The sequence below is a fragment of the Bos mutus genome, chromosome 22 (genome assembly GCF_027580195.1).
Source record: "Bos mutus isolate GX-2022 chromosome 22, NWIPB_WYAK_1.1, whole genome shotgun sequence".
Classification (NCBI taxonomy): Eukaryota; Metazoa; Chordata; class Mammalia; order Artiodactyla; family Bovidae; genus Bos; species Bos mutus.
The window spans coordinates 47,434,983-47,458,998 of NC_091638.1; the positions used below are offsets into that span (position 1 = coordinate 47,434,983).

A 24,016-nucleotide genomic window follows, 5' to 3' on the forward strand; every position below is an offset into this window, starting at 1 on the left:
CCCGGAGAAAGGGCAGTTGATGCTGGGCCACAGAATCAGCTTCCATCTCTCGGCATTTTCCATTTGGTTTCTAGCTGAAATCTTACTCATTCACTCAGCATGCGGTCCTCACCCCCTCTGTTCTGAGCTACATGGTGAGAAGTGCTAATAAGGGAGGTGTTCTTAGGGAGGTTACGCGCTAGTGGAGACAATGGATGGAAACTAAGTAACAGGCTCAGCTGTAAGTACAGTGAAGGAACAATCAGGGTGTTAAACTAGAGATCGGTGGCGTGGGGCCTGCTAGGCAGGAAGAATACATGCAGAGGCCCTGGGGGCAGGCGTTTGGTGTCTGAAGAACAAATCTGTTGGCCAGGAGACTGCAGCGCTGTGAGGTGTGGCAGGGCCTGCCAAGGCCCCAGGGCGGGCGCTCGGAAATGAGTTGTCTGAGGGGACAAACAGGCTGACACAGCTAAAGACTTTATTGGGAAGGGGGCCCTGGGTTGAAGAGCAGCCAGGGAAGGGAACCCACGAGAACTGCTCTGCTACATGGCTCACGGTCTCAGGTTTCAAGGTGAGGAGTTAGTTTCTGCCTCTGGCTGGTCGTCTTGCTTGGCTGATAATCTGCCTCGTGGTTCTTCCTGATGACGTGCACATCTCCCAGCCAGAGTGGACTCCAGAATGGAAGGTTCGGGGAGGTTGATCGTTTCCTCCCTCTTTCGGCCCCTCCCACATTCTCCCAAGAGGTATGTTAACTCTGCTGTTGAGACTTCTCATTTTATGTGAATGCCCCTGAAATTATGAAAATTACTGATATTACTGCTGTTGTTATTATTTGACGTTCTGTATGCATCTGAGTTGTCAGAATATCGTCATGGTATTGGGTAGACCTAGGAAATGTTGTGGGAAGAAGGTTATATTTACCCCTACAAATATCATTACAAAGTAGAGTTTTGCTTCATATTGAGTGTATATCCTGAGAACAGTGAGACTCAAAATATACAAAATCTCCCATAATAGCAAATAACTGCTGCTACAGAGAATATATAGTGGAATGTACAACTACGTAATATGTATCGTGAAGGACAGTGTGTAGTGATGAGTTAGCTAGGACAATACCTGTTAATCCACCTATTGTAAAAAGAAAAATTAAGCCTAGGGCTCATTACTATTGCAGGAGATCATTTGATATTACCTCCATGAAGGGTTGCTAGTCATCTACATACTTTTACTCCTGTGGGAACAGCAATAATTATAGTGGCTGATGTAAAATATACTTGTGTGTCAACATCTATACTGCTGGAACATATGGTGAGCTCCTACAATGACTCCTAAGAATCCAATCGATATTATGGCTCATGCTATTCCCATATACCAAAGGCTCTTCTTTCCTGAATAATACAATATGCGGGATTATTCCAAATGCAGGTAAAATCAGAATATAGACTTAAAGGTGTCCGAAGAATCAGAATAGGTGTTGATATAAGACTGGATCACCCCCTCCTGCCTAGTGAAAAAAAAATTGTGTTTAGGGTTTGGTCTGTTAATAGCATGGTAATCGCAGCTGTTAATACAAGTAATGCTAATAGCAGCAATGAGATGGTTGGATAGCATCACCAACTCAATGGACATGAGTTTGAGCAAACTCCGGGACATAGTGAAGGACAGGGAAGCCTGGTACACTGCAGTTGATGGGATTGCAAAGAGTCGGACACAACTTAGTGACTGAACAATAACCATAGCAACAATATAGCTACAAATTAAAACTGGTCACACAAAATAATGGTGGAATATAGTGGGTGGTTTTATAATGGTAGTAAAATTACAAGTACCTAAAATTGCCTGGAAAATCCCATGGATGGAGGAACCTGGTAGGCTGCAGTCCATGGGGTCACTAAGAGTCGGACACGACTGAGCGACTTCACTTTCACTTTTCACTTTCATGCATTGGAGAAGGAAATGGCAACCCACTCCAGTGTTCTTGCCTGGAGAGTCCCAGGGACGGGGAGGGTCCTGGTGGGCTGCTATCTATGGGGTCACACAGAGTCGGACACGACTGACGTGACTTAGCATAGCAAAATTGAGGAAATACCCGCTAGATGTAGGGACAAGATGGTAGGTCTACTGAAGCTCCAGTGTGAGCCACGTTTCAGGCTAAGGGTGGATGTACAGTTGAGCCTGTACCAGCATCGGCTTCAATTATTGATGATGATGCAAGCAGAAGTCGGAAGGAGGGTGGAAGTAATCGGAAGCTTATGTTATCTACACAGGGAATGGCTGTGTCGGGTGCCCCGATCGTTAGTGGCACTAGTCAGTTCCCAAAGCCTCCAATTACAATACACGTAACTATAAAGAAAATTATTACAAATGTCTGCGCTGTTAAAACTGCATTGTAAATCTGATCCTCTCCAAGCAGTGTTCCAGGTTGGACTAATTCAGCACAAATTAACAAGTCCCAAGCACCAAACAGTAAGTATAACTTACCAGTATTTTTATGGCCAATTAAGAATAGTCAGTGGTTTATGAATACAAGATAAAATGGCTAAGTTAGCATTAGACTGTATATCTAAAGATGGGCTGGAGTCCTCTTTTTGCCAAGCCCTGTGGTCAGTTTTGCTTACCGAATTGCAGATTCAAAGAGTACAGCTTCAATTCTGTCGGGGCTTCTCCTGCCCTCGCCCCTTTTTTTCCTTTCCTGGCAGCAGGAGAAATGGGGAGAAGTGGACTGCAGCCAGTTGACTAGGCTATTTACTTGTTAACTGAAAGTTTTGTGGGAAATGTAATCCCACCAATCCAGTGAGGATTTAGCTGAATTAAAGTGTTTGGTTTGCATTCAACTGATGCAGGAGAGAGTCCTGCAGTCTTCATTGAGCAGGAATTAAGTAAATTATACTTGCTTAGGGGCTTTGAAGGCTCTTGGCTTGTATAACTTCAATTCCTACTCCATTACTGAAGGGATTGGTGTAAGAGGTAAGATTATTGTGGATAATATGATTACTGTTGGTAGGACAGTTGTTTTATAAAATCAAGTTGTCATTTTATTTTTATATTATTTCTGGAGGGAAATATAGTTAGTGCTTCAGAATATGTGAGTTGTGTGTAGGAGCACAGGTTGAATAACTGCGACAGCTGTTAGTATGGGTAAAATAATACTGTTGTTTTCTTGTTTCTTGAATGATTATTCATTTTGGCATAAATCCTGATAGTGTGGAAGACTTATTGATAATGGTGTGATGAGAATGGAGGTTGTAATAATGGGTATTTTATGTGTGTGATAGTGTGGTGGTGACTGAGCTGTAAATGAATAGCATGAATATAGTAAGTGTTATTATAAAGTATAGGTTTAGGATTGTTATAGTTGGGTTATGCAGTATAATGGGTCTTACCCTACGTGAGCAATTGATGAGTAAGCTGTAATTCTTCATAGTCGGGTTTGGTTTAGTCCGCCTCATCCTCCAATTACAATACATAGCATAGATATGGATAGTACTGGGTTAGGGCTGATACATGGTGAGGTTTGGAGTAATACTGACAAGATGCAAGTTTTTGTCATGCTAATAAAATTAAGCCTGCTGTTCCTGAGACTCCTTATGCAACTTCAGGTGCTCAGAGGTGGAATGGAGGTAGTCTTAGTTTTTGTTTCCCTATTTGCAGCTTTCTTTATAGGTAACCGACACATAAGGTCTAAGTTGAAGGTGTACGACATGATATACATATACACTAGAAAATGCTTATCACCATGAGGTTAGTTAACACGTCACCGAATTACCTTTTGCGTGTGCTTGTGTGTGTGCGTGCGCATGCACTGAGAGCACTTAAGGTGTACTCTGTTAGTAACTGTTAGTGACAGCGTTGTCACCTGTAGTCACCCCGCCGTATGTTACACCCCCAGAACGTACTCATCTTAAACTGCAAGTCTGTACTCTTTGACCAGCATCTCCTCAGTCTCTCACCCTGTAGCTGCTGGCAACCACCATTCTACTGTTTCTGTGAGTAGCTTTCCTAGATGCCATACAGGTGTGATACACAGTACTTGTCTTTCTCTGATTTCTGTCGCTTATGACAGTGCCCCCAAGATGCATCCACACTGTCACAAGTGGCAGGACCCTTTCTCGTGACGGAGTGCCACTTCACTGGATATGTACGCACTGCAGTTTCTCTCCATCACTCCACCAATGGGCATTTCGGTGGTTTCTTTCCTGGGCTCCTGTGAGTGGTGCGGCAGTGAACACAGGCGTGCAGTACCTCTCTGAGATCCCACTGTCATCTTTTTCAGATGCAGACCCAGAAGTGGGGTTGCTGGGTCATACATACGGTAGTTCTCTTTGTAACTGAGGAACCTCCGTACTGTTTTCCATAGTGGCCGTATCAGTTAACAGTCTTGTCAGCAGTGCGAGAGGGTTCCCTTTGCTGTGCACCCTCACCACTACTTACCGCTTGTCTTTTTGATGACAGCCGTTCTAACCTGTGTGAAATGGTTCAGCAGTGCTTTTTTCACTAATATACATCCCTCTTTAAAAAAAAATAAACTTTCCCTTTTCTGTTGGAGTACAGCCACAGCCAATTAACAATGCTGTGACAGTTTCGGGTGAACAGCACAAGGACTCAGCCACACACACACAGGCATCCACTCTCCCCCAAACTCCTCTCCCATCCAGGCTGCCCCGTGACACTGAGCAGAGTCCCAGGTGCTACACAGTAGGTTCTTGTTGTAGGTTAGCCATTTTAAATATAGCAGAGTGTACATGTCAATCCCAAACTCCCCAAGAGATAGTCCTAGTTTTATGGTTAGAGCTGTTTTCACTGTTGGAGTGAAGATTCTTATAACAGTTCACTAATCACAGTAAAACAGGTTAGTGATAATGGCTATTGTAAGAAATATTGATGTAGTAGTGACTTGGGTTAGAAAACATTTAGTGGATGCTTCTATAGCTCGTGGCTTTGTTTTTTTAATTATAGTGGGAATAATGGCTAGTATATTTACTTCAAAGTCAATTCAGGTAAGTAGTCAGTGGGAGCTGGTTATTACAGCTATGCTTCCTGAGATAATGGTTGTTAGGATAATGATAAAGATGATGGGATTTTATTAGTACAGGAAGGATATAAACCAACATTTTCAGGGTATGGGTGGGCCTGGTAGCTCACCTTACTATAGAATATAGTGTAATGTGGTAACACAGAATTTTCAATTTTTAAGGGTAAGTTCAATTCCTATGATTCTAGAAATAAGATGGTTTAAACCTCCATTATGTACTCTATCATACATATACTGTATACTTTTCAGACATACATCTTACGTTTGTGATGCTTGATGTTATTATAATAGGTACTGAGACGTATCCTGCGCATAGGGCTAGCATTGACAGTAGGAAGTTTTTCCAGAGTAAATGGATTAGTTGATCATATTGGAATCGAGGGCAGGATGCTTGAATTCATAGGAAAGCAACTGTTAGTAATAAAGTGTTTTGGTAATAAAGTTGGTTGTGTACAATTCTGATAAGTGGGGGTTATGGAACAATCCCAGAAATAGGATTGTTGAGAAAATATTTCATATTGTTGATGATACCTCATGCGAAGAGTTGACTCATTGGAAAAGACTCTGATGCTGGGAAAGATTGAAGGCAGGAGGAGAAGGGGACGACAGAGGATGAGGTGGCTGGATGGCATCACTGACTCGATGGACGTGAGTGTGGGTGAACTCCGGGAGTTGGTGATGGACAGGGAAGTCTGGCATGCTGCGATTCATGGGGTCGCAGAGTTGGACATGACTGAGTGACTGAACTGAACTGAATGTTGGTGTATTTTGCTAAGAAAAATGTGGCAAATGGGCCTGCTGCATATTCTACATTGAAGCCTGAAAGAAGTTCAGATTTTCTATTAAGTCAAATGAGGCTTGATTAGTTTCTATAAGAGTAGAAAGAAATCATATTACAGTTAAGAGTCATGATGGGAAATTTTTTCGTAGATACTTTTGTGTGGTGATGACAGTTGAGAGAGGGTAAAAAGACTCATGTCTTAAGAGGACTGATATAAGAATAATTGCTAGTGTTATTTCTTATGAAATTGTGCTACCACTCATAGGGCATCTCCGATTAATGCATGTTTAGAGTTGGAACCCCATCAGATCATAAAATGGAGCATACAGCATACAGCTAGGCTTGGTATTGTTAATTGCAAACATAAATAATACTGCTAGATACATACTAATAAGGGGGTAAGGTATGGGTTGGGGAATTCTTATGGTTAGGACTAGGATTGGTGCAGTGTTAAATGTGGAAATTCAGGGTGTAGCTGGTTCTTGCGGTTCTTTAGTAAATAATTTGCACCAGCAGAGGCCTGTAATAGGCCACCTGGTCCTACAATATTTGGCCCTTTTTGAAGTTACATATAACCTAAAAATTTTCATCCATTTAATGTTAGGAATGTTACAGGTAGAGGAATGAGGATAATAAGTATTAAGATACTAATTATAAACATTTTGTTAGAGGATTTGAACTTATAAAAGTTTAAATTTTATGCAATTAAGCCCTGTCACCTTAACAAACCCTGGTTTCAGGTAGTATTTTTTATGTATTAATTAAATTAGGATTATACATTAATTGGTTTTAAGGTGCTTTTTAAAGTGGGCCTTTATTTCTCTGTGCTTTCATACTTGAATAAATATATACAGGATAGATACCAACCTGGATTACTCCTGAACTCAGATCACTTAGGACTTTTTACCTTTTATAGCCCTTACACCTTTGGAGTGTCCTGAGCCAGTATCAAGGTTGTAAACCCTGATGTTGGTATGAACTCTAGAACAGGACTGTGCTAGAGTCCTGTTATCCCTAGGGTAACGTGTTCCATTGATCAATTTTTTTAATCAGTAAGTGATAATGTTTTGACTGGTAAGTCTAGACTGTCATTGCTCAGAAGATTTATTTTGTTTTCTGAGGTCACTCTAATCAAAATTATCAACCCATATAAAATTTTGTTATCCCTTGGTGGTTTAATTAGGTTTGGGGGGTTAATTAATTAAGCTCCACAGGATCTTATTCTGTTATTCCTGCCTCCTCATGGGAAGGTCAGTTTCACTAAGAGACAGTAAAACCCCCAAGTGGCCGTTCATTCAAGTTCTTATGTAGAAAACAATGATTATACTACCTTTGCATGGCCAGGAAACTGTGGTGTTTAACCCCTGTCACTGGGCAGGCAGTGCCTCTAATACTAGTTAGGCTAGAGGTGATGTTTTTGCTAAACAGGCGGAGTTTGTGTTTGCTGAGTTCCTTTGACTTTTTAAAAACCTTTCCTTGAGTGCATGCCTGTAGATTAACAGTGTGTTAGTAAATAATTTAGCCCAAATCAGTGGCTCAGATGGTAAAGGGTCTGCCTGCAATGTGGGAGACCCGGGTTTGATCCCTGGGTTGGGAAGATCCCCTGGAAAAGGGAATGGGAATCCACTGCAGTATTCTCACCCAGAGAATCCCATGGATAGAAGAGCCTTGCAGGCCCCAGTCCATGGGGTCGGAAAGAGTCGGACAGGACTAAGCGACTAACACACACATATCATGAATAATTTAATGTTGAGTTATATTTATATACTGTTAATTATTGTATTTTATTAGTTACTGATGTAAACGTATGCAAGGAAAAATACTTCTTGTTACTCATATTATTACCTCTGTTGGCCAATAGATTAGTCCAGTATGAATCTAGGAGTTGATTTGCTTGTTACTGGCATTAATATTAAGGTAAAGTTGTTATTGAGCTTGAATGCTTTCTTAATTGGTAGCTGATTTTAAGCCAACTGTGGTGTTGTCTTTACTGTATCCATTTCTAAAAAGCTGTACCTTTTTAGATTAACATTTAAAAATACAGTAACATTTCTATTTTTTTTTTTTTTTTTGGTAATTTTTACAGTTGAACTGAGATTCTTTTCCTAGACAACCAGCTATCAGTAAGCTTGTTAGGCTTGTCACCTCTACTTACAAATCTCCTCTCGATGTTGCTACATAGATGAGTTTGTTCTAATAAACTGTTAATAAGTAGCTCCTCTGGTTTCAGGATATTTAACTTCTCTTTGTTAAATGTTTGCTAGTTAAATCATTACACAAAGGTACAAAGGGTAAACTTCACTTTTTGTTCCTGTAAAGCTTCTTTCATCCTTCCCTTATGGTGCTTTCTCTATAGCACTAGAGGACATTTTAAATTTCTATCCCCCATACTTTAAATAAAACATTCCTTCAACATTTAGTCTCCTTATATTAGTAGATATGGAGAAGGGGTGTTGGGCTAGATTTAGTTCAACGTAGTAATAAATTATGAAATCTCCTAGGTATAAACTAGGTGCTTTGTTTGAGCTATGCTTTGATTTATCTAAGCACACTTTCCAGTAAGCTTCCCTTGTTACGACTTGTCTCCTCTCTTGTTATCAGTATTTGCTAACAGCTTATAGGAAGTTCTCACAACACTTAGGGAGAGTGATGGGTGGTATGTTCATGCTTCATGGCCTTATTCAGTTAAGTATTCTCTTCTTAATTTACTACTAAATTCTTTGGTTTTTAACTTTTCATAAAAACTTTTTTGTGTAATGGAGAAATAGAAAATGTAGCTCATATCTTCCCACCCCGTAGGTTACATCTTGTTCTAACATTTTTATGTACGATAATTAGGCTTAATTTTATTCCTTTTTAGGGTTTGCAGAAGAGGGTAGTATATAGGCTTAATTAGCAAGGGTTGCTGAGGTTAATCATTTATAGAACAGGCTCCTCTAGAGGACCAGCAAGTCCTCTGAGTTTTAAGCTGTTGCTAGTAGTACTCTAGTGAATAATTTCATCTTGTAATTATTCGAGTTTAGAACTAAGCATAGAGTATCTAGTCCCATTGTGTAGTCAGGAAATACTAAAGTCACCTTTATAGTCTGTTTTTATTTTAGTTATGACTTTTTATGGCTTAGTTAAAATTTAACTTTATTTTATATCACTGTTAATTTGAGGTAACTATATGACTCAAGTGGCCGGCATGGAATTTACCAACCCTACTTAATATAACTTAGTTGTACTTTCGTTTATGGCTTACTCTTTATCATTGCTGTTTCCTGTGGGGGTGTGGTTAAGCAAGTCTAAGTTATGTGCTACTAATATTGTGCTTAATGCCTGTTCCCTTTAATCTTGGTGATTTAGATTCTTACTGGGGCACAGATGCTTGCATGTATAATTTTATTAAAAGTTAAGAGAAAGTCTGGAAGCAAACCTATGTGTTCATGGAGTTGGCAAATTCATCTGGGCATTTTCAATGCCTTGCTTTAGATTTTAAGCTACATTAACAAGCTGTTTTTACATAGTGAAATAACATATATATAGTTGTTTTATGTGGTTTCTGTTGGATTTGTTGATACAATTTTCATGACAATGGTCAATAGATCTAGGGAAATGTCTGTCTATATAGATGGCAAACATCTACGTAGTTTATTGGTATGATTGGGGTTTATTTTCTAGGCCTATCTAACTTTGAGCATTAAGTTACTCATGTTTGTTGAGTAGACAGCTAATTCTATGTATTTATATGTTTTTGCCTTGTTTTGGCAGGGTTACTTAGAGCATGGGCTTTAGCATGGGGGTGGTTAAGGGGGGTTGTTAACAGGCCATGTACTTGTTCGCTGCATGTACATGTGGAGTGTTTGTCTAATTTCCTTATGTCCTGAACTCGTTGACTGAATGACACCTTTTGATAAATAATATTCAATTAAAATCCAGCTACAATTTATTTGACTGTGTTAAGGCCACAACTGAGTCACAGCATCCCTTAAAAAATTGAAATCACAGTTATGTGTGAGCATGCGCTGGTTAGTCCATCAAGATGTCTTATTTAAGTGGAAAGAGGTGGGCAGTTTTAGGTGAGATGGCCCTGAAGTGAGGTGAGATGTCTGATAAAGTTCATTAGCAGAAACGCCCACAAGTCATGGGCCTGCAGAGAGAAGAGGGACAGCCGCCAAGCAGACTGGTAGTCTCACACAGCTTGCTGATTAAGTTTGCAATCTATTGGATATGATGTTCGTGTTGACTAAAATTGATTTGATTTAATGTGCTACATATGACTAGTAATATGTGCTACGTGCTGTCAATAAGATAATGTACATGCTTATAAACATGGGGTAAATAATGAATGTTATAACACATATATATATTATGTATGTACATCTTCATGTCATAGTGCATATATGCACAGTACATAGTTTATGCTAAAAAGAGGTGATTTTAATACTCACAGGTACTTAATAATGTTGTAATGTCCCATAACGACACGTCAGGGTATACTGTAGGTAGAATTTCAGCTTTGGGTGCTGATGGTGGAGCTGGAACTTCTTCCTAGAGAGATGTGTTATTCTCCTTTGCTGGTGTACAAGACCAGGATAATAGATACACTGCAAAGACTACTCATTTTAGGAAATTATTTTTCAGTGATGTTAGTTGTTGGTGTTAGTACTAGAATTAAAAAGAAATATAAAGTAGATGCTAGTTGTCTGACAGTAATGAAGGGGTGTCTATGGGTTGTTCTCAAATTCACGTTAGTGTTAAGAGGTCTGCTGCTAGTACTCAAAAATAGGCTTTGGCCGAGAGGTTGAAATGTTACGCTTTGTTCCTTAGATGCAGGGAGCACTGGGAAGTGCGGGAACTGAGACTGACAGGCTTAGGGCCCATACGGCTGCTGGTTTACTGGGGAGTGACTTTACTGGGGAGTGACAGCAGGGCTGTGGTGCAGATACTAAGTGCCCCTCTGGCTTGAGAGGCTGTGCAGTTATCAGGGTCTCCTAGGAAGTCAGGCACCAACATTAGTAGCATTAGGACTCCTAATAAGGCACTTAAGATGTCTTTTATTGTATAGTAGGGATGAAGGGGGATTTTGTGTCAGATGAGATTTCTGTGGGATTTTTAGATCCTGTGTCGTCAAGGAATAGTAAGTGGACAGCTGTGAGTGCTGCAGTAATGAATGGGAGAATAAAACGGAATGTGAGGAATTGTCTAAGAGTCGCTTAATCTACTGAAAAGCCAGTTCAGATGCTTTCACTGAGACTTATGCTGATATATGGAATTGCTGCGAGGAGGTTAGTAATAACTGTTGCCCCTCAGAACGACTTTGTTCGCAAGGTTAAGACATAGCCTATAAATGCTGTGGCTATGACTGTAAATAGGTGATTCTAACGAAGTGCAGTTTCTAAAAAAGTCTAGGATCCATAATAGAACCCTGATCCTACAGGAAGAAACAGGCACATAAACATATGGAGGCTCCATTTCCATGTAGATATAAGATAACTCAGCTGTAGTTGATGTTGTTGGCTGGGTAACATTAACTACTGCTGCTGCTAAGTCGCTTCAGTCGTGTCCGACTCTGTGCGACCCCATAGATGGCAGCCCACCAGGCTCCCCAGTCCCTGGGATTCTCCAGGCAAGAACACTGGAGTGGGTTGCCATTGCATTCTCCAACTAACATTAACTAGCTAAGTATTAATAATGAGAAAGTGGTTATTGTGTTTGATGTGTAATGTATTGCTAGAAATAAGCCTGTTAGCATGTGTAATGCTGAACAAATGCCCAGTAGGAACTGAAATCTCCTCATGATGGGTTTGATGGGCTGGAAGAGCAATAAATGCATTGTTAATAATTTGTATTAATGGGTGTGGTTTTCAGATGATGGTGATTGGTGTTCGTATAGTTGAATAACAATGATGATTTTTCATGTCATTGGCCATGGTTTGAGTCCATGTGAGAATAATGATAACATATATTGTATTTAAGTTCTATTTTTGTAATTTGTTTTGTGGGGTTTTCTTCAAAACCTTCACCTATTTATGGTGGACTTGGGATGATTGTGGGTGGGGGTTATGGGATTATGTTGAATTTTGGTGGCTCATTTTTGGATTTAACAGTATTTTTTTTTTGGGGGGGGGGGATGTTGGTTGTGTTTGGTTATATGACAGCTACTGAACAGTATCCTGTGGTTTGAGTCTCTAATATTAGAGACTGTTTTAGGTATATTTTTTCAGGGTTGATGATAAGAGTCTTCAGTGGCATTTTATGTTTTAAAAGGTGAGAAAGTAGAGACTGTATTTAAATTTAACAGACTAGGGGTTGAGTGATGACAGAGGTGATTCTGGAGTTTTTAGTGAGGAGGCTGTGGGAATTGCAGTGTTGTGTAGTTATGGTTCTTGATTTTAATTGTTACTGGTTGGCTATTGCTTATTGGTGTTGCATTTATTGTAGAGGTGACTTGCAGTGACTAAATACAGATATGCTATGGTGAGGGTAGTGAGGAATGAGAGAAAATATAGTTCTGTTAGGCCTTTTTTGATACTAGTGTAGAAAATTTTAGTTGAATGAGGGAGGTAATTTGTGGTAAAATACTCTCGAGTCCGATTAAAGCTAGGAGGGATGATGCTAATATGCTTCTTTCCATATCTGGAGTTACAGTATTACCATCACTGATCTCATATGGAACTATGTATCATCACCTTATCAGAGGCTCAGTCACACGTTTGGTAATGCAAGAAAACAATCTTGTAAAATAGGCAACATAAACAATATAGCTAGCAGTGTTAGTAAGGTCGTAAGTGAAAATTTAAGAACCTCCATTAGTTGCAGCCCAGCCCATCCCAGTTCATCTGACTTTGTCTGTCTGTTCTATACCAGCCCTTACCTTTTAGGGAAATTATATATTGGCATTGTCCACAAGGCACCCAGCCCACTAGGTTGGCCAACCCTAGTATGGTGTCACTGTCCCCAGAGTAAGGGAGCCTTTAAGTTTAAATGACCGTACCTGGTGTTAACTTTCTGTTGCAGATCAAGGAGTGTCCAATCTTCATCCCAAAAATTAAGCTTTAGAAAGAAACAGTGTTTCCTTTTAATAATTAAACTTTGCAGCAATTAACATAACAGCAAGGAACTATCTGAGAAGTGAGTCTTAGTGAACACAGACCTCAATAAATAACATTAGAATTTGGTATCCACAGAAGTCTCTCTTTCTCTCTAAAATTAGCCTCATTTTTATCACATATAGCCAAATAAGATATCTTGATTTAAAATTAAGTCTGATTAATTGATTAAGATAGCCTCCCTAGGCCAGGAAAGCCACACCATGGCCTTGTCACAGATTTAGGTGAATTCCTCCCTTTTTGAGGTCCGTAAAATACCTTGAGATGCCTGCACCAATTAGGAGGTGGCCTTCCTAATTTATCTGATAAAGCTGCTGGTAACCTAAGAGTTTCCAATCTCTAGAGGAAATTAGGTACAGAGAAAGAAGTGTTTCAGTTCTGCTTACAAAGGTATAATTTAGCAAACTGCTGTAAGTCATAATTTGTTTGAGGGGAAGGTTTTTTTTTTTGGAAAACACATATTAAAATCTAGTAATGTTTCAGACTTTAAATTTTGATATTTGGAAAGTTTGTCAAAAGGTTTCAAAACACTTGGTCAAATAAGATCATACATCACTGTAAGGTAATACTTACTCCTTACCCAAAGTTACAAGAGATCTCAAAAGCGAATACAGTGTGTGGAGCAGGGGATGGGGCACCTGAGAGCAGCACTGACACAGCCCCACGGCCGTGTGCGCAGTGGCTGGCGGGGGGCAGCTGTAGCACGGTTCGCTCAGAGCTCTGTGATGGCCTGGAGCGTGGGAGGGAGGGGCTGTATGCACACAGACAGCTGATTCACTTTGTTGTGCAGCAGAAACCAGCAAGGCATTGTAAAGCAATTATCCTACAATTAAAACTTTAAAAATAAATTCAAGGGGGAAAAAAGCAAATACAGATCCCTTACCAGGTGGTGCTAGTGGTAAAGAACTCGCCTGCCAATGCAAGACACGTATGAGATACAGGTTTGATCCCTGGAAAGATCCCCATGGAGGAGGGAATGGCAACCCACTCCAGTATTCTTTCCTGGAGCATCCCATGGACAGAGGAGCCTGGTAGGCTACAGTCCATGGAGTCGCAGAGAGTCGGACATGACTGAAGCAACATAGCATGCAAAGGCACAAAAACTCACACAATCTGTTATCAAAAGCAGCATTCCAAGGAAACTGTCCTCTTAATAGAGAAAACCAGTCTTGTACCAACCTACTTTTAACAACAAAATTAACTTTACTTTAAACCTAGCCAATCCTGATGATCCACAAACTCTCCATTATTTTCTGTATCCATATGAGCCTGTCCTCCATTTTCTTCTTCATTGAGAACAACCAGCTGTAAGAGTCACTTTCTTTTCTTTTAATAAAATGCAATTCTATTCCTCATACCTTCTTCACTGACAATACACATCCTCTTTTCCTACTGTATACTGAAATGCTTCTTTTATTATTTCTATTAGCTTTAATTACACATTTTAAATTAGAGTGAGCTCTTTAACAACCTTAATTTCTAGTGAAAACTAAGAGGTAAGCAATTATGAATTATCTTTTGCATTAGGATTCTGTAGCTCAGTGAACATAAGTGCTAGTGATAATTCCTAAAAACATTTGCTTTCTTACAGAGAACATGTCAGGATGACACCCAACATATTCATTAATCATCCTAAATACCTTTAGTTTCTCCGTTTATTACAGTTAATGATGTTTCAGTGTCTTATTTGGGAATGACTTAGCTATTCAATAAATGTCCATCACTTAATTTAGAATAACTCTATATTTCAAGCAAATTTTCAAATATCTAGAGAGAATTATCCTTAAGTAGACATTCCTACAATATAATTATTCCTAAGACATTCATCCAAAAGCTCTTATCTTGCATTCATTTAACTCACTTATAAAAGTTCATTATGCCACGTTACTTTCCTTGCTGACAAATTTGTAATAGATATAATAAGATCTTAATACCTTTAGTTATACCTTGGTTCGCTGCTAAGTCGCTTCAGTCGTGTCTGACTCTGTGCTATCCCGTAGACGGCAACCCACCAGGCTCCTCTGTCCCTGGGATTCTCCACACAAGAATACTGGAGTGGTGCCATTTCCTTCTCCATACCTTGGTTTAATACAAGTCATATAACTTGATGACTCTAAAGTCATATCTATTTAAATTAACAAAGTTTAAAACCAGATATTAATTTAATACTATTTCCCAGTTCACATGAACCTGAAATTAATTCTTGCCAATTCCTTTCTGTAGTTTTGAAAATTTATATAAGTGCTGAATTTTCTTAAGTAGAGCTCGTCGATGAATTAATTTTGATAATACCATCCAAAGGTAAGGAGATTATATATATATACAACCAGAGATCTCACAGGTTCATTTTCTAAACTTAATCATGAATTGGGTATTATAAAACTCACTAATTTATGAGTAATAGTTGGAGTAAGTATAGTTTAGAAAGGTTCCCTACCCACCCCCATCTATCTCAGGAAATAGAGATGATCTAGATAAAATAGGACCCGGGCCCTCAGGATCTGTTAAGGCACAGGGTGAGAAAACCAAGTTCTCCTAGAAGGAACTGACCTCAGGGTCAGAATTCTAAAGGACACTGTATCAAGCTTGCCTTTTCTAACTGTATATACAAAAAGAACCAGTTTTGGAATTTTCAAGAGTTTCACCTAAACAGGTTTTCTCTGGAATCTAAAGAATATTCTGGCCACACAGTGTTATAATAAAATATCCTTCTCTTAATCACAGGCTCATAGCTAAAACCTTTTCAGTCAAGACAAATTCTCCCAAGAGGGCCCTGCAATGGAACAGAACCAGAGTTTCCTATTTCAGAAGGCAGAACGGCCTCACAGATCACAACACAGAACATAAAACAGGCACGGCTGTCCTAATCAGACACTCCCTTAAATATAAGATTGAAGGTTCTCAGAAAACCTTCTACAGAGATGCAGAACTTCTGATTTGAGTTCTGACCAACAGGAACTAAGGGGTGGCCTTAGACGTCTCCTGCCACCTGCAGACACCCAGGTGTGACAGGACTTTCCCCCTGGGCTTACAGGAAGGGAGGATGGGAACTCAGCCTTACCGGAAACCAGATACCAGATAACGCAAGGTCCCTGCCCACAGGAGGTGATCAGGCTCCAGTCCTCAGATAACTTAGGCTCTTCCACTAGACTCCTGCGTCCAGGACCAGAAGAGAAGGGTAGGATAGGAGGAAAGGGAAGGGAAAACAGGCCAGTGAAGTCGCTCGTTCCTTACCTGGTCAGGAAGCTCTGGCCAGTTGTGCACATCAGGAGGAGGCCAGGGACATTTAAAGGGTCCCAGTGCTGGCTGCTGGGTCCGGTCCATCAGCAGGCAGGCTGATCCCTGATGGTCAGGAGGTCAGTCGTAGCAAAAGAGAGATCCTACCAGTCAGTTGTTGAAGGAAGGAGGACCCCTTCTAGGGCCTGAGACCGAAACCACCTGCCTTGGCCAGGCACATGATGACCACTTCCTCAGCTGTCTCACATCAGGAGGTGTCAAGAAGGAACACGGTGCTGCCACTGAAAAATAACCAGGAGGATTCAGGAGAGGGGCCAAAAGCAGGAGGAGAAGACCAGCCTCCCAGAATCCTTCACTCTGGTTGAGTGAATCCTTCAATCCTTCAACATCTTGGCTGAGAGATGCAGATGCCACCAGGAGGGACCCAGAGTCAGACTATGGGCCAAGCAAAATGACTGGCCAGAGACGACCCCAAAACTAACCCTATTCCCAGAAAACCTGAGACTGCGAACCACGTGGCAGAGCAGTTCTCCTGGGTTCCCTCACCCTGCTGCCCTCCAACCGGGGTTGGGGGGTGTGGTCCTTCCCAACAAAGTCTTTTGCTGTGTCAGAATGTGTCTCCTCTGATGATTCACTTCCAAGAGTTAGATAAGAGCCTACTATTGGGCCTCAGAAGGGGTTCGCCCTTCCTGCAACAGTGGGAGACTGGATGGAGGAGGGACTTGACCTTGATCGCGGTCTGTGTGTGATGGGCGGGCTGCAGGAGGCACAGAGAGGCTGGGCACCAGCCACCACCACTTAGGTGATGTGGGCTTGGATGGAGGTTGGGGTGTGGGTGGTAGTGCCAAGAAAGTGGGCTGAAGTTGATCTTGGAGCTGAAGATGGAGACTTTCTAACAGACGTGGTAGGGGGTGATGGCGAAGAGTGTTTTCTGACTTGCAGTGACAGCAGTGTAGTGTAGTCGGGGGTGGGGGCTGGGGTAGGTTTGGGACGCCCGTGTGACCTCAAGTCCCACAGTCGCGTTGGCAGTGGTGGAGTGGGAGGGGGGCAAAGCTGAAGCCTCTTGGCATGGAGCTGATACTGAAAGCCATGGTGCTGGGTGGGCCCACCTGGGGACAGAGGAAAGTTGAGGATGTGGGTCCAGTACTGGAACACAGGCCCGGAAGAGGAGGAGGAACTACCCACAGAGAGGAGTCGGACCCACCTGCCATGCCAGGACTGCTCTCTGCCTCATCATCATCTTCTGATCCTCAGGGTATGGAGCCACGGCCCATCTGGAAACGGGGGGCTTCATCCGGAGCCAGCCTGGGGTCCCCCATCCGGACATCCAGTTCCACTTCCTGCCGTCCCAGGTGATCGACCATGGGCGGGTCCCCCCGCAGCAGGAGGCTTACCAGGTGGGCAGGCGGTCTCCCCATCACAGCAAGGCCTTCGGGGTAGGGGGGCCCTGAAGTCTGTGTCCTGCCCTCCAGCTGCTCAGTGTCTGAGGGGAGAGAAGCGGGGTGGGGAGTCAGAGGTAGAGTGAGACAGGTTGCACCCAGCCTGGGCCACCAGCTCTGGGTGCTGAGTACTAGAAATGGACAGAGAGGCCAGCTCTGCCCAGGGAATGCCAACCCGGAACATTTCGAACAATCAGGTATAAAGCCAGGAAGCAAGAGCCATCGACTGAGGTGGCTTGGTGCCTTGATTTGGGGAGGGGGGCAGGGGAGAGGTTACGATGCACAGTAGATGCCAAAATGCATCTGCTCTCAGTTGACTCTGGATGTCCAGTCCCGCCCCACAGGAAACCAGGGCATCTCTAAATGACTACGCTGGGGGTGACTGGGGTCATTGCTTCCTCTGGGCTCTTCCAGGTGCATGTGGGGACCATGCGGGGCACGAGCGTGGGCTGGCTCAAACTGAGAAGTGCCAACCCCCACGACCACCCTGTGATCCAGCCCAACTACCTGTCAACAGGTAATGCCCCAGCCACTTTTGCTTTGCCCAGACCTGAGCTTGTTGGGTCACTGAAAGATTGAGTGCCTCTGTGGGGTTCATATTTGCCCCGGAACCTTAGCCCTGGAGCCCACGTTTTGAGCCACAGTCACATTCTGTCCCCCATCCACCCCTCATCCTGGGCTGTAAACCTGCGCGTGCTGCACTGCAGTGCCCTGAGTCCCCACCAGTGGCCCCAGGATGGCACTCGACACAGATTTGCAGCTTTCAGAACAGCCTACCAAGAGATACACAGAGCTCTGGCTGTGTATAGACAGCTCACAGAGCATTTTTCCTACTGTTCCTGGGAGCATCTTCTAAAAGCAAATTACATTTCTGGACCTCTCTGTATACGCACAGCCAGAATGCCGCCCCCACCAGGCAGGTTTGGCCCAAGGATACTCACAGGGCAGGGCGTGCAGGCTTATCTCCATTTTGCAGATGAGAAAATTCAAATCCCTGATTTAAATGAAGGTCCTCTGGGCCAGGCTGTGTCCGTCTAGGATGCTGTCTGGGCTTCGTGGGACTCTGCTAGGTTATGCTGTCACTGCCGCTGGGTAGGGGACAGGCAGCCTGGGGGCTCGGACCTCCACGTCCTTGAACTGTGTCCCCTTGGGCAGCTTCTTGAGTCTCTCCAAGTGGAGAATCTTCCAGCAGGGCCAGCATGGTAAGAGGAAATGTCTCACCTGTTTCTTCTCGTCAACAGAAACTGACATTAAAGACTTCCGTCTCTGTGTGAGGCTGACCCGAGAGATTTTTGCACAGAAAGCCCTGGCACCATTCCGAGGAAAGGAGCTCCAGCCGGGAAGCCACATCCAGTCAGATGCGGAGATAGACGCCTTCGTGCGGGCGAAGGCAGACAGCGCCTACCACCCCTCGTGCACTTGCAAGATGGGCCAGCCCTCTGACCCCACGGCAGTGGTGGATCCACAGACCAGGGTGCTCGGCGTGGAAAACCTCAGGGTGGTCGATGCCTCCATCATGCCCAGTGTGGTCAGTGGCAACCTGAATGCCCCCACCATCATGATCGCAGAGAAGGCAGCCGATATCATCCAGGGGCGGCCGGCGCTCTGGGACGAGGATGTCCCGGTCTACAAGCCCAGGACCCTGGCCACCCAGCGCTGAGGTCGGCCCTGCCCGCGAAGGCCCAGCACAGCCCTTGCTCCACATGGACTTTCCTGAACCTGTCTAGAATGTTATCATCCAGTGGCCGAGACTTGGATAATCTCCTAAGAAAGGGGACCAGTACTGGTTAGTGAACTGGCTTCTTTCTTACCAGCATGTCCTCTCAGGCCTTCTGGGGCCCCTTCTCCCTGCCTCTGGGCAGGATAGCAACGGGGAGGGGAGGCTGGTGCAGAACGGGCAACTCCTGGGAGGTCCTTGTCACGCGCTCCACAGCGCTCTCCAGTCCAGGGTCCTGCCGCCTTCTAGAGTCTGGGTCGGTGGGTCCTTCCCAGGCTCTGTCTGGAGGCAAGCCAGTCCAGGAACAGGGAGCTTGCACAGAGCCCAGGGCATTCTCCCCATCCGGCTGAAAACTGCACCGGAGGCCTGGAGTGAGGGAGCGTGGAGCTCAGCTGGGATGTGTGACGAGCCTCCAACATGCCTGGGCAGAGGGAAAGCTGCCTGCTGAAAGAAACAGGCTTCTTTCTCTGCTGCTTCCTGACTTCACCCCCAGAGGGAGACAGGAACTGGTGTTCAGCTGGGTCCCTCCAAGGGGCCTTGTAGCCCACCTCTATGATGCTTTTGTTCTTACTAACACCATCAGCCTGAGGCTGGAATTCTGGACCTTGCTTCAGGACTCAGGAGTCTGCAGGGCCTCTTTACTACCATGGGTTTTAGGATTTAGCATTTTTAAAGATCTTCCTGTTGCCAGGAAACCTAGAAACCCAGAGCAGACCTGTACCCCAGCCTGTTCTGCGCAAAGCCCGGGGAGATGGGGACTGAGCAGTGGCCACGGCTGGCTAATTCTCATTCTCCAGATGTCCCCAGCAACAGACCAGGCGGGAGCCAGGCTGACGGACAAAGCAGTCAAGTAGAGCTATGATCCTCGTCCTGAAAAAAAACGCAATTGATTTAAAGACAAATGAATTGGCGAAGATTTGAGCTTGGGGGAAAAACAAAGTAACATTTAAAACAGATCTCTGATCTTTAAACTTATTCTAATTCAATAAGGCAACCCCATAACTTACTTTTGAACTGAGATCCATTATCCAGACTGTCGTTACAAGGTAAAGAACATGTGGATGCGTTTTGGATTGATTTTTCTGACTGTATCCAGAAGCCCCTGTCTGGCAAGAAGGAAAGGAACTCCCGTTTGGAAACCTGCCCCACTGGACCCAGAATCAGAGGGAAGGAAGATGGAATATTCCAGGCTTTAACCCAGATCGGAGGGGGTTGAAGTGCCTTGGAGGCCCCACGGTTGAGAAAGATTTCTAGAAAGGTAGAAAGAAGAAAGCCATCACACCGGCCTGCCTTTAAAAATGTTTGAGTAAAATCTTATTTGATCTTACCTGTGTCTTTATTTTCTGTTCCAGCAGAGGGTCAAGAAAGAAAATTCTGTGTCTGTCAAGAGACGTCTGTCTCCTAGAGAGGCCCCCACCAGCCCACAGGACTCCTCTGGGTCTGGAGCCGCTGGCAGGGGTGAAGGGCTGCAGGAGGGGGGTCCTGACCCCCCACTCTGAGGGCCACAGAGTGACACCTCCCAGCTGGTGACTGAACTTACCTCCTCGGGGAGCCATGGCAGGAGACGTGGCCATTCAGACCTGCATTCTCTGGTGCCTTCAGCCTCTGACACAGCAGCTGATAGGCTGGTGTGCGTGTGTAGGTGACCAAAACTGCGTGTGTCGGGGGGGCCCGTACTGTGGGGCACCAAGGCCCCTCTCCCGCTCATGGCGTACCATCACACAATACTGCCGCACACACAGGTGCGTTTCACAGGAGAAAAGCGTGAGTGTCATACAGCCGACACCCAACAGGAAACTGCTATTGGGGTCCAGACCTCAGATAGAATATTCTCTCTGAGGCAGCTGCCCCCTCGAGCCCTAAGTGCTGGCTGGCCGGGCAGAGTGGAGCAGTGGCCCGTGTCCTAACCACCAGCTGTCTGAAGGGTCCAGCACCACGAAGGAACCATCGCCTGCAGAAAGAAAGGGGGCTGTTGGCTGAGGAGGCCAGAGAGGGGAGGGAAGTGCCGACCGGAATCGGGGAGGGTGAGCCAGTCAGGCAGGCCCGAAGGGCATGGAGGGCACTCAGCCTCTAAAGGAACTGCGAAGACACCTGTTAAGCCCCTTAGCAGAAAGCCTGCAGTGCCCCCCGAACAGGAGAACGTACATTTCCCAGAACGGTTGACAAAGCCTAACGGAAGCGGTGTGCGTGCCTAGGGGCAGGCTCTGCGGAACACGGACCCCACTGAAGAAGCCCATGTGTGAACCTCTCCATCAGCACAGGATTCCTCCTGGTGGAGTAAGAGCCAGAAACCCAGCTAGAGCAGCGGCCCGCCTGCAGGTGACCAGAAAAGGGTGGGTCCCAGAGGTGGGACTCTGGCACCTAGAAACACAGCCCTTGTGCAGGCTGCAGGAGTCTTTTCCATAAATTCAAATAGAGTCTCCTTAGTCAAACCATGTTCCTCCACCCAAAGGGCATGTCATAGTTCCGCTGAACAACTTATCATCAGATCAAATACCTAGGCACCCTTCTCTTAGAAACCAGAAAAAACACACACACACCTTTCTCTGCTGGCCCTGTCTTGAGATCCAGGCAGCCTCCCGTGGCCTCTCCTGCCTCCACCCCCACGGGGCACCCTCACAGCCATGCTCACTCCAGTTCTCTGCTTGGAAGCAAGGGCCTCAGGCCTGCCTCTCTTTCTTGCCTACTCTCTTGGATCCCCAGTAGAGAAGGAATATTATTTTGGAGAAATAAAAGCTTTTTCCACAAATGAAGGTGTAGCTGGAGTCTTGTTTCTGAGTCAGGAGAGGCTAATAAAGGAGCTTGGAACTCTGTGTGAAACTAACAGCTTTCAGAACAAACTGACCACCATCGTAACAATAAAAACCTTTGCAGGAAAGCAGGCAATGGGCAAAGACACTTAGGGCTGTGAAGCATAAACAGCACAAAATAAACTGCTCTGGTTTCTCTCACAAGCGTGGCATCAGACATAAAGCAGTCCGTCAGACATGTTAAACCCATTCTGTGCACCAAGAAGCTTCTAGGGCCTTCACAAGCTGCCCATCCCAGCCACCAGTTGATTCTGAAATATTTCAGAGTCAGGCTGGAAGGTGCTGTGTGGCCCAGCTGTCTGGATGGAAATCACAGAGGCTGCAGTTAACGAGGTTCGTGCTTGTCGTTTCTGTTTTGGGACGTTATGGACAACACATAATGAAGGAGACTTCACGTACTATTCCTGGGGACAGCCCCAAGATGACTACTTTTTTAGGGGATGGGAGGGGAATTAAAAAGGAGAGACATTTAAAGTTTCCTGGAAGAAAAGAAACCATGTTCTGCAACTTCAAATTTTTCTTAACAGAAAAATTTAATGTCAGACGAGCAGTTGAACCAGGTGTAATGCAGACAGATATTAGGAGTGGTGCAGTCTGTAAAAATGGCACGTTGAGTGCTGACTAGCAAAGATCACCGACTATGCCAGGAAACTCGGTCCTGGCAGGACAGTTTTGGACTAACAGTGGGAAGCCACACACTAAGACCGACACTTAGTGGAGAGATGGAGTCCAAAATGACGGTGACCGTGGGTTAGCCCTTTAGGAGAATGGTGCTGTCTGCAACTGGAATTAAGTTACCACTGGCACCAAAGGAGCCACGAGAATAAGAGAAAATCTACATCATTACAGCAGTGCCCTCACAGAGTACCTGTTCCTCCGGAGGCTGTCACTGGCAAGCACCAGCTCTGTGCATGGAGAGCTCCCAAATACAATAAAATTCTTACACAGCTTTATTCTGAAGATCATTTTGCATTTTAATAAAAAAGAATTTATGTCAGGAAATAGTCATTTACAAACCTTGAAGTTTTTGCCTGGATCTGGAGTAAGAATGTCTTTAAGAAGAGGTTTGTAAGGTCTTCATAACAAAGTGTTATTTACAAAAAAAAAAAACAAAAACTAACATTAACAGGTCATGTATTCTTTAAAAATTTTGAACCAAAAACTGCTACTAGTCTTTTTGACTGCAGGGAATCCCTGCCACGGTAACTCAACAAAGTTGGTGTAATTCTGTGAACAGAAAAGGAAGCCTTGATGGGTCTGATGATCCCAAAGTGGGTTTTCATTGAGAAGTAGAATTGGAGTGAGAGTGCATTCTAGTGAAAACTTCAGCCCTCATTCAGTTGCATATAAAAGCCCTCCAAGAGGACACACAGCACAGCACTGTTCTGTAAAAAGGCAGCAATGCGATTTGTACAGACCCCGCCATCTAGTCCTGTAAGAGCCTCCTCTGCCTCCTCGGTCCCCCAGCCTCCAGCACTCTTCTGTTTCCTCAGACGCGCAGCCTTACCAGTCCCAGGGGGACAGCAGCAGAGAGACTCATTCACCACTGCCATTATTTCTGCACCAGAAATGCCAGAATGTCCTGTGGGGCAGCTGAGAAAACCAGGACTGTGAGTGAACGCCACAGGGTCCGAGTAACCAGCTCGACCTCCTCTGCAGTGAACTCATCGGAGGGGTTATTAAAGGAGAACAAAAGACAGTTGCAACCCATGGTGGATCAAAAGTTACAATATCAAATCACAGAACCCCTGCCCAAAGAAAAGACTGCAAATAGTCCTCTGGAATCTCTTGTGTAAAGATAGATTTATAGTGACTCAAAATATCTTAGAAAAATCTCTGTAGTGTCAAGTTCTTCTGAACTAAAGATTGTACCCCCAAAAGACTTTTCACTGAATAAATGAGAATTGGCTCTGTTTCTTCTATTATA

The 24,016-nt window shown here is 44.1% G+C and overlaps 1 protein-coding gene and 1 long non-coding RNA gene across 6 annotated transcripts in view; one reads left to right on the forward strand and one right to left on the reverse strand.

The window, feature by feature from the left end:
* CHDH (choline dehydrogenase) overlaps positions 1–23,994 on the forward strand; it is a 95,097-nt gene extending 71,103 nt beyond the window's left edge. The window contains exons 6-8 of the mRNA XM_070359812.1: positions 17,378–17,520; positions 17,977–18,079; positions 18,804–23,994. Of these exons, the coding sequence (XP_070215913.1) occupies positions 17,378–17,520; positions 17,977–18,079; positions 18,804–19,222 (665 nt within the window). The 3' untranslated portion in view covers positions 19,223–23,994. The remainder of the gene's footprint in view (positions 1–17,377; positions 17,521–17,976; positions 18,080–18,803) is intronic.
* Positions 450–19,156, reverse strand: LOC106700868 (uncharacterized). Of its 5 annotated transcripts, XR_011461985.1 has the most exons (7): positions 18,504–19,156; positions 17,328–17,606; positions 16,121–16,404; positions 14,821–14,965; positions 12,772–12,830; positions 10,226–10,325; positions 450–768 (listed from the first exon to the last, which is right to left on the reverse strand). It is a non-coding gene; the product is annotated as an uncharacterized lncRNA (long non-coding RNA). The 5 variants fall into 5 exon arrangements; XR_011461984.1 differs by lacking the exon at positions 14,821–14,965; XR_011461983.1 differs by having other exon boundaries at positions 12,772–14,965.
* Positions 23,995–24,016: the final 22 nt, after the last annotated feature.